This window comes from Diplotaxodon limnothrissa, linkage group LG16, assembly GCF_057381915.1.
Source record: "Diplotaxodon limnothrissa isolate DT_005_m linkage group LG16, D_limnothrissa_male_GT1.1, whole genome shotgun sequence".
NCBI lineage: Eukaryota > Metazoa > Chordata > Actinopteri > Cichliformes > Cichlidae > Diplotaxodon > Diplotaxodon limnothrissa.
In genome coordinates this window covers 23,090,886-23,108,422 of record NC_140611.1, presented here as the reverse complement: position 1 = coordinate 23,108,422, position 17,537 = coordinate 23,090,886, and the positions used below count along the sequence as shown (strand labels likewise).

General features: G+C 38.2%; 2 protein-coding genes across 2 annotated transcripts; one reads left to right on the top strand and one right to left on the bottom strand.

Annotated features, from left to right (window-relative positions):
- Positions 1-164: 164 nt before the first annotated feature.
- evx2 (even-skipped homeobox 2) lies at positions 165-2,552 on the bottom strand. The gene is made up of 3 exons (XM_085374746.1): positions 1,895-2,552; positions 1,315-1,556; positions 165-779 (listed from the first exon to the last, which is right to left on the bottom strand). The coding sequence occupies exons 1-3, from the start codon at positions 2,550-2,552 to the stop codon at positions 165-167; spliced, it is 1,515 nt and encodes a 504-aa protein (XP_085230872.1).
- A 9,810-nt stretch (positions 2,553-12,362) lies between these two features.
- hoxd12a (homeobox D12a) lies at positions 12,363-13,618 on the top strand. The gene is made up of 2 exons (XM_085374470.1): positions 12,363-12,912; positions 13,380-13,618. Exons 1-2 carry the CDS (start codon positions 12,363-12,365, stop codon positions 13,616-13,618), a joined length of 789 nt encoding a protein of 262 aa, XP_085230596.1.
- The last annotated feature ends 3,919 nt before the right edge of the window (positions 13,619-17,537 follow it).

Sequence of the window (17,537 nt, the reverse complement as noted above, 5' to 3'; positions counted from 1 at the left end):
CTTTTAGACTTTTAATCTTCGAGTGTCGGTGTGTTTATGATACCGCCTAATGCATCGCCCAGGTGGGACTCCCCATTTAAAGTAGTAGGCCTAATACCCCCACCCCACCCCTAAAAGTAGGACTGGAGCAAAATAGGAAACGGTCGCGTTGGCTGCGTGATCAGTTATCTGTTAAGTGAAGTTTCTTCTCGCTGGTCTGGTGACGGGACTGAAGTTTTGCTTAGAACCGCAGCAGAATACGGCAAAAATCCACTCTCGGATCTTTGCCCGGAAGCTGTGCAGGTAAAGTCAGCGCTGGCGCTCCTGGAGCCCAATGCGCTTGCCGCCTGGCTGCTGTGGCAGCTCAGGCACGAACAGGGCCCGGTGGCTGACGGAGCGCTTACCGCAGCTGCCGCGGCCGCGGCCGCAGCCGCCGCGGATGCAGCGGCCGAGCTATTCAGGCCTGCAGGCGACTGGTAGAGTCCCGGGTGCCTGAAGCTGCATAGAAGCTCTGGCCGTGAGTATGGGTGGGAGAGCGCTCGGAAGGTATCGAGGGGGCGGATGGAAGTGGCGAAAGGTGACGAGGCGGCACCGGTGGCGGCGGCGGCCGCTGCTGCTGCCGTGACACCGACGTGCGGGTAGTAATGTAGAGGCATGTGCGAGTGGAAAGGGTAAGGTAGACTTCCTGTAGCTGCCGCGTGCGTCATCATGTAAGTGTAGAAGCTAGGGTCTGCTGGATGGGGCCAGGACATCGCCAAACGCTGCCTTTTATCCTTCATCCGCCTGTTCTGGAACCACACCTGCACACAGAGTCAAAACAAGCCCCATATTGAAGCTGCCATGTTGTTTTCAAGCTCAGACCTCTGAAGAGCTGAGCTGGACAGATACGTTACCTGCGCTGATTTCAAATGTTTCATGCAAATGTTCTCGAAGTAATGATCGGCTTATTGCAGTATTATCAATCCGTTAAAGTAAAGGGGGGTATATTGTTTTGCACTTATTCTTGTTTTAATGGATTAATGTACAAATTACTTGGATCCATAACGTAAAATTTGTCACTATCCACATCTTTAGCTGTTTAGTAAAATCGCATTTTGTGTGAGTGTGTGCAAGATAAAATAAATTTAAAAAATGTCTGCACCATTTTATGCGCACGAATAAAGATAACACGGCCCCTGTTTTAAACTGCAGAGTATTTTCACTGTTGCTATTAATGTGTTTGCTTTTAAATAGTCACATCATTGCTTTCCATGCACAAAAACACGTGCACGTCACACACAACGCGCGCGCGCACACACAGAGGAATATTTATTCAAGCTTAATTTTGCAACGTACCTTAATTGTAGTTTCGGGCAAATTTAGCGTCGCCGCTAACTCACATCTTCTCGGTCTCGAAACATAATTTTCCCTGTAAAACTCTTTTTCCAGTCTTGCGATTTGTTCTCTGGTGAAAGCAGTCCGATACCTTCTGACTTGATCGGCATTTGAATTGTTTGATCCCACCGTTGAATTACCGTTCATGTTCTGGAGGGAGTTTGAGCTTGTGTTGGAAGATCCAGAGCTACTGTCTGAAAAACCTGAAAATTAAAAAAATAAATAAAAAATAAAAATTTCGCAGTAATAATAATAAGATTAATACTAATACTAATAATAGTAATTCAGCTTTACTTGTGAGTGGGCCTACCGGATTTCACAGTGTAGTAGAATAACAAGACGTTTGTGTAACAAATAATAATAATAATAATAATAATAATAATAATAATAATAATAATAATAATAATAATAATAATTTAGGGTTTTGGTTTGGAATTTTTTGTCCTTGGATAAAATAAATAGTCGACAATAACAACAATAATAGTAATGTTCATGTCCAAAATGATTGCCGAGAGAAAAACTGATGAAAATAAAATCTTACCTTTATTGTTTTCCTTGTGCTGGCTCGGGGAGCGATGCGCAGGGCATCCCACTTCCACATCACTGTTAATATCTGATTCTTGCGAAACTTCGGAGTAAAGGCTCATTTTCTTCCTGCTTTCTGACGAGGAAATCTCCGCCGAGGAAGAATTTTCACTGCCGTGGTGTGTACCGAAAAGACTGTCAATTTCAAATTTGCTTTTCGTCGGGATGTCCCCAAGATTTCCATGGAGGGAAGCGGAAGTTATTCTCGGGCTTAGTCGTCCGCCGTGCTGGGAGTTTTCCAGGGCCTCCAGCACTGAATTTCCAGGCGTGTCTGCGAGCCTCTTCCCGGCGACAGGACTGTGGAGACCTCTCTCCATCAATATCATCTCTTTTCTTATCCTCTCCATCATTAAGCCGTGGAAGACGACGACGACGAAGAAGAAGAAAAAAAAGCACACACACACACAGACACACACACAACACTTGTCCAGGGGGCTGGAGCACCAATGAGTTGTGTCGGAGCTAAATCCGCATGCAACTCCTGCAACTGTGTCTAAATAACTGTCTCTAAACCTTTTTATAAGCAAGACGCAAAAATGAAAGAATCTAAACGCAATCGACGAGCGACTGCTCAAAATGAGCCGTGCATCCTCCCCACAGCAGCAAAATGTCATTCATCAAAAGTGGCTGCTGTTCGTTGTTAAAATGCTGGGCTGACGTTGCTCCAATGATCATTTATTGTAACAGGTTTATAAGCAAATAAATAGGAGAGGGCTGTCACTTGATGATGGAGGCGGCCTTCGGTCAGACGAATAATATCCAAGTGGAGAGGAAGAGAGAAGTGAGGAGCGAGGTGCTTGTCCCTGGGTTGATCTCTGGGTCTGTTGTAGATCGCTCTTGGGTTTGGCCTCTTGGGTGAAATTGACAGTCTGATTAATAAAATGAGCGAGGCAACATTTCCCTCTTCATTTACGAATATTATTATGCTTTGATTCTCCATTGTTTGCCTCCTCTCTTCCAGCCCTCCCCCTCCCTAATCATTGTTCTTTTTTTATTCCTTTTATTCCCCTTTTTTCTTTTATATATATATTTTTGCCATTTTTGCGACTTAATCAGAATGCGAAGTGCAATCAGATTAAGCTGGAAAGCAGTGACGTGAGAATAAGAGTGTTATTCTTCAGATAGTGTTACGTTGATGATTTGTTTTATTTTATTATTATTTTATTTTATGAAGTATGTGTTTTTCTCCGTTTTTTGGGGGACTTGCACCCAGCTCTTTAATCGTGAACGACACATTTCGTTGCGATAATCGCGCCTGGATTTTCTATTTATTTATTTTATTTATTTATTTTTTTACAGCAGCACACACAAACAGTTATCAGTACACATAGTATGAAGGCTGCTCGTTAACACAAGGCCACTTTTAAAATTAATTTAGCCAAATTGGGTCTATATAAGCTTTTATGATTTGACGATCGAAACGTCGCTGTTGTAATAACAGCCGTTTCGTTACAGCTAATTCTCGTTACGTTTCCCTCGTTCGTTTTGATTGACTTATGCATTAAATTCATCTGAATTACTCAGATTTCATATCTTACACAGCCATTTCTGGCATTTTAGGATGTCTTATCTAATTGAAGTATTATATCCAGTTTTTAGTCCGTTTCAATCGTTTCTGTTGAAAGGTAGTTAGGGTGTATTCATAAGACAATTACAGAAAAGTATTTAACATATTAACTGTATGTGAGCACATAACACCCGTGCTTGGACTAGTTTGTCGACGTGAAAACACTATAAAGGCGCCCTCAGATAATCCTATGCGCGTCCTCTGGCGCCTCCTGCAGGTTTTAATTTTAATTGCATTGAAATGAGACGTTGAATGGATGTTTGGTTGTAGTTTAAGTCCTGACTTGTGTCTGGCCAGCCAATACTAGTGTCTATGACAATGGTTTAATAGATCAATACTGTAATGAGCCTACCACAAGAGTATTATAAAACAGCTGCAAGCAGCTGGAAACTGAAAGAGCTTTATTCCTATTTTACAGTGTCCTCTGTATTATCAAGAATATAATGGAGTTAATCAGCTGACTGTGGGCTATAATATATTTGTATCACTTGCATTGTGTTGCAGTTTGAAAAAGAAATCATTCACCCAACCCATGTTTTGTTGTATTATTATTATTTTTCAGTAACTAACAGTGAAAGCGTGACTAAGTATCAACATGGCAGCATCAGCACCCCCTTTTTCGTTTGTTTTATCCACACAAGTCATAATCATTTAATCAGGGACCCAGCCCACTGTTTAACTGCTGTTGATTTTATTTTTATGTTTTACAACCTGCAGTAAAAGACCAACTAATTAAATTTACACAAATCTAAAGCAAGTTACATGCATTTGTTATACTGTCTGGGAACACAATATGTTTTAAAAAAAAATACAAATATTGTTAAACTGAAATAAGACACTGAAATGCATTGTTCCCCCAGAGCTTTGGGAATTTACATGTAATATAATTAGATAATTTGCATATGCACTGCTTTAATTCTGCAGCTGATGGATCTTTTTATGAATTTTTTTTAAGTGTGTGTGTTGGTTGGAGGTTGGGCATAAAAAATGATATGCTTAATATGTGCATGAATACAAATGACATGTAGAAGACAGGAAAGGTTTGGATGTGCAGCTACTGCAGTGCGACTCTTCCACAGGCACCATCCAACAAAAGAGAGCTAGTCCTACAGTGCAAAAGTTTATGTACTATAAAAATGTAATTTGTAATCTGTAATTTTGGCAAATTTCAGAGAAATAGACCAAATCTTTTTCTTCTGTACATAAAAAAAATCTGTGACAGAAAATAAATCTTGCCACTGATTTGTTTGATTAAATTTTCCTTTGAAGTTCAATTTTATTAAGTCACAGTCATCTTGTTGCGAGAGTGCAATTACATATATAATTCTTTTTTAAAGTTATACACCTTTACCTTCTTTTATGACAGGAGTTAGTGTTAATATCCATGCACAGTGTGGAGGAATAAGCATTCCCTCACTTTTCTGCTACATTTACACTCGGACATGAAGGCTTTAATGTGGATGACTTGAGGTGACTCTGAAGGTTTTCCTCAGCAGTTGATGCATTGCACAGATGCACATGTGTTGAGTTATCACATTTCATGACTTAAAGTGTGCAGCTGCACTGAGAACCAGAGCTCTTTCACACAGAATTTACCTATGTACATATGTTGGGAACATTTGGAGCCTATAAATATAAACCTGCAGCTTTCATAGTATTAGCCAAATCACCGGGTGGAAAGCAAGGCTGCAGTTGTGCTGATGAAAGGTTATATGTTGTTTCTCTCCTTTTTTTGTACTTTACAGTTACGTTTCTCTGTCATGTGGAGTCACCATGCACACAATTTCTGTGTGTTTTTATGTGCAAGGGATAGCTTGTTTGGACAAAGAGTTTCTTCAGGTATTGATCGATTACTTCTCTCTTCATTGATAGATAATTAGGGTAGTGAAGGTGAGGTAGAAAATATGTGTAATCAAAGATTTTGCTATCATTGTGTGTGACGATATCTACTCGCAATTTCATAGTAGCAAAGGTGTCCTTTGTTCTTATGTGAAAGAAATTTTCAGACATTGTGATTGTTAAGAAGATTTTCCATTTGTGAACATAATTAACTATTTTTTTTTACTGTAAAGTAAGGTAAAAACAGATATTCTGGAATCTGGAAAAAGTATAGGAAACAGCATCTTATAGAATGGGATAAAATGCAATCAGGTGAATAAAAAAAGTTCATATTGCTTGACTTGAATAAGTTATTTATTTATTCCGGAGAGCAAACATTGATTAAATGTGCCATTTCTTTTGCCTATTACAGTGGACAGAAATGACATTGATGCAATAATGTTATATCAAAGTATGCATTGTGGAGTGTGAAGCAATAAAAAGCACAAATGAGTTTAACAGCTAATAAATTGTTCACATGTTTAGTGTCGATGAGTCACAAGACACAGAAAAAGCATAAGATCAGATTTAATGCATGTACAGTTAAACTCAAATAAACTAGGGACTCGGGACTGGTGACCATCCTGCACTGGGGTCACACAGTGGCAGTGGTGCTTAAGAGTTGTACAACATCAGTCTTCAAACTTTACATCTGCAAATGTTGCTACAGTATGCAATGCACAATTGGAGTGTTAACACATTAGAAACCTGTTTCCAAAGAGATGGACAGATATATAAACACCTGCCCAAGCACACAAAACTACCTTTGTGGTAGTTACTCTTCAGTGGTGTCACCACACAAACATACAAAGATAAACAGACATTAGAAACACAAAACCGAACATTTATTTTCACATTGTGCTAAAACTTCAGAAAAACGTGTCTGTTTTAATAAGTCAGAAAATACAAGTGTGGGCAGAGAGGAAGAGTCTGGTGGAACGGACATGGGACAAGCTGTCATTTCTTAACTAAGACACCTGCCAATTAAGCTTACATGCTTTGAATATTTCCCCATAATCTCTAATATCAACTTTGTGAGATGATGGATTTCAAACTGGATAATGAACCACAGACCATAAAACATGGGAGAAGTTTGGGGAGTTTCCCAGTTAACCTCAGTAGATTTGTGTGTATCAGTATTCCTCTAGTGACCATTAGTGGAACTGCATTTTCGCGGCTCTTAAGTGGCTTCAGTTGGCCCCTGATCAGTGGACATTACCTTCTAAAAAATCTTCTTATACCTCGAACATCTGTTAATTGTTTTTGCATTAAAGAGGAATTTATTCAATGAAGAGTGAAAGATAAATACATGATGACACACACATAAAGAATAAAAAAAATTACACAACAAACCTATAAAAAACAAAGGTTAGTTGGTTATTAAAATATGATCCACAGTGACAAAAATTTCACATTTGCAGTTTGAAGTGCAATAGATGAAGAATGAGTCATTTTCCCATTACATTCAGACTGAGCAAATGCACTTGGCATTGGAAAATTATTGATCCATCCTGGCACCACAGTCTAGGTAGTTATCTTGATCCATGGTAAAACAATGTCTAGGTGAAGAATACAAAACGAGCACCCAGGGTATTGCTAAGAACAATTCTCACAACTGAATAAATGTTAACAAATGCTAGCAAAGATTTACTGGTACTTGTTTTCTCCTCATCGCATCTCAAGCTCTTGCACAAAAAATAATATGTGAAACATACAAATGTGATAGTAGAATATTAAGTTAATAAATCCTAGATATTGTTTTGATAACCAGGGAGTAAATCCGAGGCAACTGAAGGATTACTAATAGCCTATATTAGAGGTGAACAATAACACGAGGCTGTAAAATAATGTACCTCCATCAATGATCAAAGATGCTGAGCTTACTTGAAATAATAATCAAAGTGACAAATATACTGAGCTATGTGGGACACCAAATCATCATGTATGTGTAGGATTGTGTGTGATATTAGTCATTCATAAAATCAAGAGAATTAAAGTGTGATATTGTAAAAGAGTGTTAACTCACTTGTGTAGGCAATTCTCTCAGCTTTTTAAGAACTTCCTGTGCTTAGTGCTTTATTTTTTGTTTCAACACTTGAAGTATGATAACATGGGGCTGGTTTTGCAGACAGGGTCAGTGATAGATAAAGTTGTTTCACATGATCCTCCTCCTTTTAAAATGTGCAGAAGAGAGAACCACTTACACCATCATTAGTGCTTCCGATATTGCTAAAACAATCCATATACACTGTTAAAACGACTTTGTAGACTTCTTTCTTGAAGTGAGAGGTCCATCTAGTGGCGCTATCTTGTGAATGCAGTTGCATAACAAAGGGGAGCATATTATGTTGTCCTAATCGACCATATTTGAAAGCCACATTGTCCCACAAGTCGAGTTATGATGCATTATTGCAAGTATTTCGATGCTTGCTTATTATTTATTTATTTATTTTGCTTTAACTAGTCAACCAGGTTAAGATTATACAGGACGTTTTGAGTGAGAGATGAAAGCCATGATGAAACATTCACATTTAAACCCTCTGCTTCGTTGATACAAAACATGAGCATTTTCCGGTACTTTTATTTATGCTTTTAAAAGCCATTAAAAGGAAACACTGTACCGGAATCATGTAAATATGTTTTTTTTTTATCTAAATTGTTGAGAATTTTCGTCTTTTCCTGATGTCATTAAAGCAATACTTTTACCACGCCCCACCTCATCTATCAACTCTACACACACAAAAAAGACCAAAGACAAAAAGAAACAATTTGTCAGTAGTGAGAAAATTGACTGCAATCTAAACAATGTGGCAAACTAAATGTTAAATAACACAGTAGTAACTGTTTTCCACCATAAAACTTACAACTTTTGTGATGTATGCTGGAAACTATCCCCACCCTTGTTTTGGGACCACTTTTTGAAATGTTAACTGTGTCATTTCTTTGCAGTGCTTTCGTGGCACGTTTATACAAAATCATGACTGCACTGGAGATAAAGTTATAATGCAGCATCAGCACCGTCCTTATAACATAGGGTAGCTTTTATAGCCCAATGCATATGAGGCATTTTAACGATTTTTCACCATCAGTAAATTAATTGTGACGCAGCATATTTGAGAAGAAACTGTGACTCCAAGCTCCAAAAATACACACCACTGATGTATTTGAGTCAGCACACCTAATTTTTAAAGACAGTGATCCTTTTCGGTAGCCCCATTAAAATACAGAAAACAGAAAAAAAAACAGCAACCTCATTTGTGGGAGTACTATCCTCGAAGGAACTCTTGGTTCAGGTCCATTACTTCAGATAATTCTATTGAAAGGCACCAGGGTGTCAAGTGTTCCCAAATGAACGCGACAGTTTCTCAGAATATAATCAGCTTTTTCTCCGATGCAACATCTCACGTTATTATTTCGGTTAAGGTGACCGGAGCTTTATATTTTACATAATGGAAATTTAAGCTGAATGTAAGTCTACAGTCTCTTAAATTTGCTATATTTTTATGTTTATTCATTTTTAAAAATTTATTTTTACTTCCAATGACTCTAAATTGCTGCGAAATTACTCAGAAAAAAACTTAGAAATAACTGCGAAAATTCAGTGTAGCATTTCTCAGCCATGAGAACTTGAACGAGGGAAGCAGCAAGTTTATTACCAAGGACAATAGACGGCGGATAGCCCTCAAAGGAAAACAGCCAGACTGGAAACAGCTAGACTGAGTATCCTCAGTTTGGCTCCTGACACCCTAAACACGAAGGACGAAGAACAGTAAATGACACTAAAACTCTATTTTGAAATTGTCGGAGTCTGTAATTTTGTGATTCTTGGCTGCAGCCGAAAGCTCACTTTTATAAAGCAAAACGTTTCCTAAATATAGGTTCACACACGTTTCATGTGCGTTATTATATTAATTTTCTAGCATTAAAGCTAGCATTTCTGATGACTGCTATCCATTTGGCCTCGATAGAAGCTGTGAACACCAGATTCTGGGCAACACTCGTAGGAAACACGAACAATTCATGGGCGCAGGTAAAACCGTTCATCTGCACACACATAATTGTTCCTAATCCTAATATTTTCTTCTCAATTAGTTTTAGTCATATAAATAGTTGTAGTCACATTAAAATGATGATGTAATAAACGACAATTTTCAGATTTTTCTTTTTGACTTTTTCTTTGCTGAAGTTTCATTGTAGTGTCTCGTGAGTTACTCTGAATACTGAAAACACATGGCGCATGAGTCGTGCAAAAAAGTGATGGCCGATGTCTGTGTGTGTTTTATTTCTAACATCGATAAAGAAGGGGTTATATATAAATTAAAGAACCTGTTTTGTAAGTATCTATAAGTATCTCTTCTGTGCTCCACGTTACAATCAATCGGAACCTTGTTGATAACTTCAAATATTTTTACAGAACTCTGTTTATGTTGCATTTTGCGCAGCCGTCTTGGCCAGATGTCGTGAAAAAGACATTTCTAATGTCATTTTTTCAGGTTTTGAGCTGGGTGAAGAAAATTTGTAATGAAGGTTTGAGAAGAATTAAGGTCACTTTGCAAAAAACCGATTGCAGCGCCTAAATTGTGACAGGAAGGTTCAAAATGCCTTCGAATCAAATGTGCGATATGTTTGAGATTTGACTGATTATGGGCCAACAAGTTATTTACGACAGTTTAAATCTAAAACCTCGCATAGTCTATATTTTAAAAGTTTTTAAACTATGAAATGTAAAACAGAAAATGTATAAACTGCAAACCCTCCCCCCCAAAACGTCTGATTTTATAACGTTTCCCTCTTTGGATGAAATAAATGTAACAGCGTCACTGGACTTTTAATTAATTGAAAAAACGTTGTTTTCAGTCTAACACATATAATTTTAATCCCTTAAAATCGGCTTTGTAAAACATCAGTTCATGTGATTGTTATATTTAGCATACCTAGGTACTGATGACGATGTAGACTCTGGAGACATTATCTCATGGTTCCTTTCCTGATAATCTTTTTTTTTTCTTCTTGCACAGGAAACCAAACACGACTCAAATGGTTACTGGAGATAAGCAAAGCTCCTACCGCAGTAAAAACATTACAATGGTCAGAGTAAAGACATAATGACACGATACAAAGGCTATATATGCATAATGTTATGCTGCCACCTATTGGATTAAAGCCGAAACATCTCACATAATCAAAACACTACAGGTTTATTAAAGCTTTTGTCTTTTATCTTGTATCAAATTAAACACATTCAGAAGCTTTGGCTTTAATGCTAAACATTTCCAGACATATCCAAAAAACCTGAAACAAAAGAAAATAAAAAAGATCACAGCGACAGGTTCAGCATGATTAAATGTTTATTTTACATTTTAGGGATGTTTTGTTTATTTATTCATAACCACAAAATCCTCCCTGTCGTCAGTGTCATTTAAAAAAAAAAATCAATTTCACGTCACAGGGGAATACTGTATCCAAGAAAAAAAATAAACAAATAATTTATATAAAACATGCAGTAATACCAAAGAAAATAGTGCAATATACTCCCCATGAATTACAGGCGTCCTTTCGAAAATAATATGGTATGGAGATATTATGGGTGTATTAGGAAAGCTGGTATAACGCACAATTACACCGTGTAGCTGAAGTATCCCACAACAGTACATTCCCACATATCCCAACAGTACGATCATAAATAAATACGGAAAACTACAAACAAAACCGAGGTTGTTCTAAATTTAGCCAAGCACTTGATATTACCAGAACAAATGTGCTACAAAATGATAGCAGACGGAAGTATTTTCCATTTTATGTAAAGGTACTAACATTTTACAAGAATCTCAGTGTTATTTTGGCACAGTTGGGTTACAGCGTAGCATAATTTTACACAGAGATGAAGGCACCAATATTCTATAGTGAATTTCATATGTGACTTTATGGTGATCTTTAACTGGTGTGTTCAGATCTACCTACCTCAAGTTTCTTGAGCAAGTTTTGTCAAATAAATAAATAGATAGATAGACAGATAAATACAAATAATAAAAATAATAGACAAAAATACTTCTCTAAAAGTCAGTGGGAATTTTCAATCATGCGTAACTTTATTTCTGTGCTTAGACCTTGGCTCTTTACCAGCGCAAATAAAGGGTATTTTGCAGGCATTACGAGGAAACCAGGGCTACAATCAAATATCAAATACAATGCCCTGCGTGCACTAAAGGTATGTGCCCCTTTATGTCCGTTTATCCTGATATAGTGGCATTGTGTATAAATACAGCACGCCAGGCAGGACGAATTCGTACTTCTTGTCTGCACAATTTAAGGTTTTTGCGTGCAATTTCAGTGAAAAGGTAGTTAGAATTATGGTCAGGGTTACTGGGCCTTTCATTGTGTCACATGAAAGGCAAAACGCAAAGTTATGCGCAAAGTTATCTATCTATCTATCTATCTATCTATCTATCTATCTATCTATCTATCTATCTATCTATCTATCTATCTATCTATCTATCTATCTATCTATCTATCTATCTATCTATCTATCTATCTATCTATCTATCTATCTATCTATCTATCTATCTATCTATCTAGCATTTCAGTGCTTCCATGCGCACATGCTACTGCATGAGTCAGCCCACACAATCAACTTGTTATCCTTGATATGTGCTTCACGGTGGCATCCCAAGTGCTCATGTTCTGTTCAGCAGCCGCTCGTGGCACTGAAATCATCGTCTAAAATCATATTTCTAAGTTTTTTTTTTCCGAGTAATTGCAAAGATTAAATGGTTGGTTGGAACCATTTCATTGCCCACCCGCCCAATACCAAAACATTTCCTCAAGGAGTATTTTGCTTTGCTGTATTGGAAGCAAGGGTGGGGGCGGAACAACATAGTTTACATATCACGTGACACTGTATTAACAAATCAACAATTACCTTCCCTTTATTCTTCAGGAGTTGCTAAAACGCTTGCAAGAAGCGTTTGAGGAAAGCTCCATGGAAATGTGTGAGCGGAATCCTTTAAATCCCGGCTATGTTGGTTCTCTGTTAAATTTTGCTCCCCCTGAGTCGTTGTATTTCTCCAACTTGCGCGGTAATGGAGCCCATATACCCGGGCTGCATCAGCTCCCTTACAATAGGAGGGAGGTGTGCACGCTCCCGTGGACTTCCTCAAGTTCGTGCGCGTCTGGGCCAGCGGCACCACCACAGAGCCGAGCCTTCGGAGGCTACTGTCCGCCGTTTTTGTCCAATTCAGTGTCTTTAAACACAAACTCCTCGAGCGGCCACGTCAAGACGCATTTGGAGGAGTCTCCTCGATGCTTTCAGGACACAAGCCAAAAGACAGAGGAGTCTGGCAGTCAAGATGAAGTTTACGCCGGGGATCACGGGGTCCGTTACTCAGCTCTGGACAACCGGTCTCACGGTTCTGCGGCACAGCTTGATCCGGATACAGCAGGTCCACTGAACGTGAACGGCCCCAAACAGGAGGAGAATCCCATTCACACGTTATCCAGTAACCCATGCTCCAGGACGACTTTTGCTCAAGGTTAAGTAGTTACATAATTCTTCAGGCCAGATTCCTTATTTTATCAGCAGTGCTAGCTATTTTACTATAAAACCACACATTTGCAACAATATGGGCATGATCTATGCTTCTGTGTGGCCACTGTGTGGTTCTGTGGCTATAACTAATCTCCTATAAGGTTATTACAACAGGAATGCATACATGTGGCTATGATTTTATTTATTTTTTTGGTCCATGTATACTATTTAAAATGTCCCATAATAACCTTGTAGAGTCCTTTGCATGTGTGAGTCATTCTAATGTCAGGTCTTTTTTCCATAAGCGCAGCAGATGTGGTTCCTTTTTCTTATGATCTTAATAAAATATGTAAGACGTTAGCCACGCTATAAGCAGCGCATTTGGGACCACTTATTTTCCTTCGCCTTATTTAACTGTGGCTGGAGGTGCTGTTAAAGTTTAAATCTTGTTTGCGCCTCTACTCTCTTCAGGTGCCCCGTGGTGCTCGTCGCAAGTGAAAACAAGAAAAAAGAGAAAGCCCTACTCGAAGCTGCAGCTAGCTGAACTTGAGAATGAATTTATGATGAACGAGTTCATTAACAGACAGAAACGCAAGGAGCTGTCAGACAGACTTGACCTTAGCGACCAGCAGGTGAAAATCTGGTTTCAGAATCGGAGGATGAAGAAGAAACGACTGATGATGCGCGAGCAAGCTTTCTCTGCATACTGATGACCTTTGGCCTTGATCCTGAGCATCGCATCAATAATGTAACGTTCTGCGTCCGCACTCCATGTTGCTAAATTGATTCCTCCAGTTGTGTTGGAGGAGTCACTGACTGGAATAATTTCCTATGTTCTTTTTTTTCTTTTCTCGAATGAATGAATCTCAACATTTATCAGCTGCACAGGTGGGAAAGGTGGGTGGACGGAATTGGTGGGCCGGGTTTCGTGTCTACAGTCGTGTCTGTCGTTAGGTCTGGGCGACTAAAGCACTTTGGTGAAGGTCATGGAAATACATTTGTTTTAGTTTAATTTAAATGCGCAGCTTCTGTTACGTTATATATTATACCTTCATCAAAAAGTTCCAGCATATTTGTAGTATAGCCTAACAAATGCAAAAAATAAATTTGCATTGGTGACTGAGACTGAGTAGATTTTTACGCATGCTGGGTCACTTTTGGCTTTAAGATTCTCCAAATGCGCCGTAGGCCACAGCTTCCAAACTGGTCTTAGCCGGCGGATGATAATCAGTCTATAAGCCCACTTGTTTCTCATCCAGCGCAAATATGAGACCAGCTTAAACGGAAATGTGGAACCATTTGTTTTTGTGTCTTTTGTATGACGGCCTTTGCATGTAGTGCAGCCTTATTGTAGAAGGCAACAGTCAAGTTCACGTTTACGATGTGTAAAACATTAGCAATAGTCAGCACTGCAAAATATATCTCATGATTGCATGCCCATCCCCTAATTGATGTTATTTAATCAAATGTCTGAATTATCCACCTTTTTTTTGTGTAAATCTGTTTAAAGAAGTAATGCGAAACTACTTTTCGCAGCGTATTTGGCGCTAGGAAGTGTTTGAAGCCCGCAAAAAAAGAAAAAGAAAAGAAAAAAGGTTTGTGGATGTGAAACAGTCTGATGGTGTCAAAACGCATAATATCTGTTGTAAATTAAATGTTTATCTTTTTTTGTTGTTGTTGCTAGACCTCTGTATTGTCACAAAAAACGCACATATGTGTGATCTCAAGGTCGCATCAAAGTCATTCTAAAGCGGAAGATTTACATTTTTTGAAAATAAATACGCAGTTATAGTTTATTCCAAACTGGATTTGACTTATTTAATAGCAATTTCAGAATGCATGGTGTTGGTAAGTATAATATGAAGTTATACAAGTTTTTTTTTTTTTTTTTAAATCAAGGTAAATTGGTTTTGTACTGTGGATGCACCTGGAGATGAATGCATTTGTAAATAAAGATCCTTTAAAAAAGAATCGTGACCAAGTTATTTTGCATCATGATAGATATTTCATATTTATTAGGAATGATATTGGAAAGAAAATGTAACTAAAGACTTCACGCTTGTGCCGTTCACCGTTATTCATATAGCTTCGCTCCAGAGCTGATATTTAGCGTATAACCGAGCACTGATCTGCACCTCTTCCACGCTGCGTCACATAGATTTTAAAACTAAAGTCAGCGTCGTTTGTTTAGGAAATCTCAAAGCCTGCAGATGTAAAAGAACCATGAGAGGGCTGCCTTATGCGAGCGTAATCTTTCTCTAGAAATAAATTGTATCTCTATAAAATGTCTGTAGCATGGAGGAATATTTTTCTTTTATATCTGCACCTTTAACAGGCTATTATCTCTCTGCTCTCCAGCACTCACTTTAAATTGAAACCCCTCCATTCTGCATTTGGCTTTGGCATTTTATATGCCTAATTCCTCTGCACAGTGGATAACCCAGCAGCATTTCTCACCCACAAGAAAATCTCTGCATGCCAGTTGGAGGTTATTGCGGCTGTAACTAAATGAAATGGATGTAAATCAATATCTCAGCGACATCAAGTGAACTTTCTGCACCAGACAAGTCCATCCGTGCTCATTAGTGGTGCATGTGATATGGCCAAATCTAGCTCTGTCACTGTTTTCATTACCAAAACTCTTCGCTGGTGTTTCCACGGCGGACCTGCAGGTCACAAGTGGTCAGGGTAATTTTAAACGAAGAGAGACCGCGACTCTGCAGGAACGACCAGCCATCAGCAGAGCAGCACACGCGACATTACGGGAGAGTGAATCTATAAATGGTTCCCCTCGTTACATCATTATCACGTCATCATCACCGCATCACTGCAACTATTATGTTTCTGTTAAACTGCAGTCATAAGTTCAAGGAAGTCTGAATAACATTTTAGAGCTATAGTAATTTGTAATGAAACATAAAGATTTTTCCCCTCTCCTTACAGAGTTTCTGGGACTTTGGCATACTTTCAAACCACTGCAATTCATTCTTTTTGCCCTCACTGTTTTGCGGGCCTGTTGTGTGGTGGTTAGAAGCTTAACAGCCAGTTCTCCTTCCACAGAGTATTTCAGACGCCTGCAGTGGGTTTTCTGTGCGTCTCAGACATTGTTTGCTGCTTTATTGGTTTACTGCCTGGCTGCGTCACATAGCTAAGGCTTCCTTTAGATAGTTGGGGTGCCAAAAACAAAGTTAAGGTCAAGTTAGTAGACTGGGTTTCTATTTCTCACAATATCAGAAAAAAAGTCTTATGGAAGTTAGCTTTCGTGTGTCTATTTCAGCAATTGTGTTTCAAGTGGAACCTTTTAATGTTTTGCTTAATGTCACACGCCTTAATTAAACAAGCTGGACAACACGACGTTTAACCTTTTTGTAAATGCTTGGAACTTTAAAGCATCTCGTCTGCAGCCTGATTTGATATCTGAAATTTTAAGCTTAATACAGTCTTACACATTGCAACCTTTCCATGTAATAGAAGACGGCCAAAAAAGACAACCTAAAGCACACAAAACACCAAATTATAGCAACAACTCGTCTTAACTTAAAGTAAGCCATTAGTCTCATACCGCTATCAACTTTTCACTGCAATTATTTAAATTAATTAAATAATTAAGTTATTTATTCATGTGATAGTTACATAGATACAGATGTTTTGACCTCCTAACGCTGTGGAATATAGATGGAAGTAGTTTACTTTGGAACATTTTGGCCTAATTTTGGAAAATATCTTCTGGCTAAAAAGGGATTATTATGAAATGTAGTTAGATTGGATACAGAACAGGACCAACGAGCTCGACTTTAGCCCCAGATAATATTAAAGCTGTCTTTAAGCGAACACCACATTATGTTTGAAGCCCGACAATCGATTAACCTTTAAAAACAATATAAGCCCACAGAGAAATATGAACTACACTTTTCCTGCATATTTTCCTGCATATATATATATATATATATATATATATATATATATATATATATATATATATATATATATATAAAACTAGCCCAGCGCCTGATGCAGTTTCACAACTGCAGTATCACAACTACAATAAAAAAAACTACATTAAGTGGAGTCATATAAAATAAAATAAAAATCGCCAGGTAATAAGTTAAAAATACAGAAAGAGATGAAACAATAAAGTTATTAATACTTACATAGACAAAAAAAATTATTGGAGGAAATTTCATTTATATGAGAGATCCGTTCATCAGTGGTATAAGTTAGTTTTCTCCACCAAGAAGGAGGAAAACACTGCAAGCATGGCTGCCCAGGGGCAGTAAAATGATTTGGCTGCAGAGGCTTGTTGGTGAAAAAGGCTTGGTGGACATCAGCTACACCACAGACGGTCAAAGTCAGTTGTTTTGGACTTGGCAATGCTGGATGTGCTTACCGATTTGTGCTTGCGCTTGATTTATGTTTCTGTGGAAACCAAAAATCAACATTTCTGTGTTTGCAGTAACATTCCATGGGGTTGTTTACTTGTCTGTTTTCAAGTGCATCCATCTGTACTTAAAATTGGGGATTTTTTTTTTGTTTTTTGTTTTAATCAACAGGACCATTTAATGGGCAGATATTTCTAAACAACGAGTTTTAAAAATGGACTCTGCAATGTAACTGGGGTGTAATATATAC

Bases quoted from the DNA above. Each gene is read 5' to 3' on its own strand.
- evx2 (XM_085374746.1), bottom strand. From the start codon at position 2,552: ATGACATTTTGCTGCTGTGGGGAGGATGCACGGCTCATTTTGAGCAGT. The intron at 1,557-1,894 runs GTAAGATTTTAT...TTTAATTTTCAG, and splicing joins GCACAAGGAAAACAATAAAG to GTTTTTCAGACAGTAGCTCT. The intron at 780-1,314 runs GTACGTTGCAAA...CTCTGTGTGCAG, and splicing joins TGCCCGAAACTACAATTAAG to GTGTGGTTCCAGAACAGGCG.
- hoxd12a (XM_085374470.1), top strand. From the start codon at position 12,363: ATGGAAATGTGTGAGCGGAATCCTTTAAATCCCGGCTATGTTGGTTCT. The intron at 12,913-13,379 runs GTTAAGTAGTTA...TACTCTCTTCAG, and splicing joins CAGGACGACTTTTGCTCAAG to GTGCCCCGTGGTGCTCGTCG.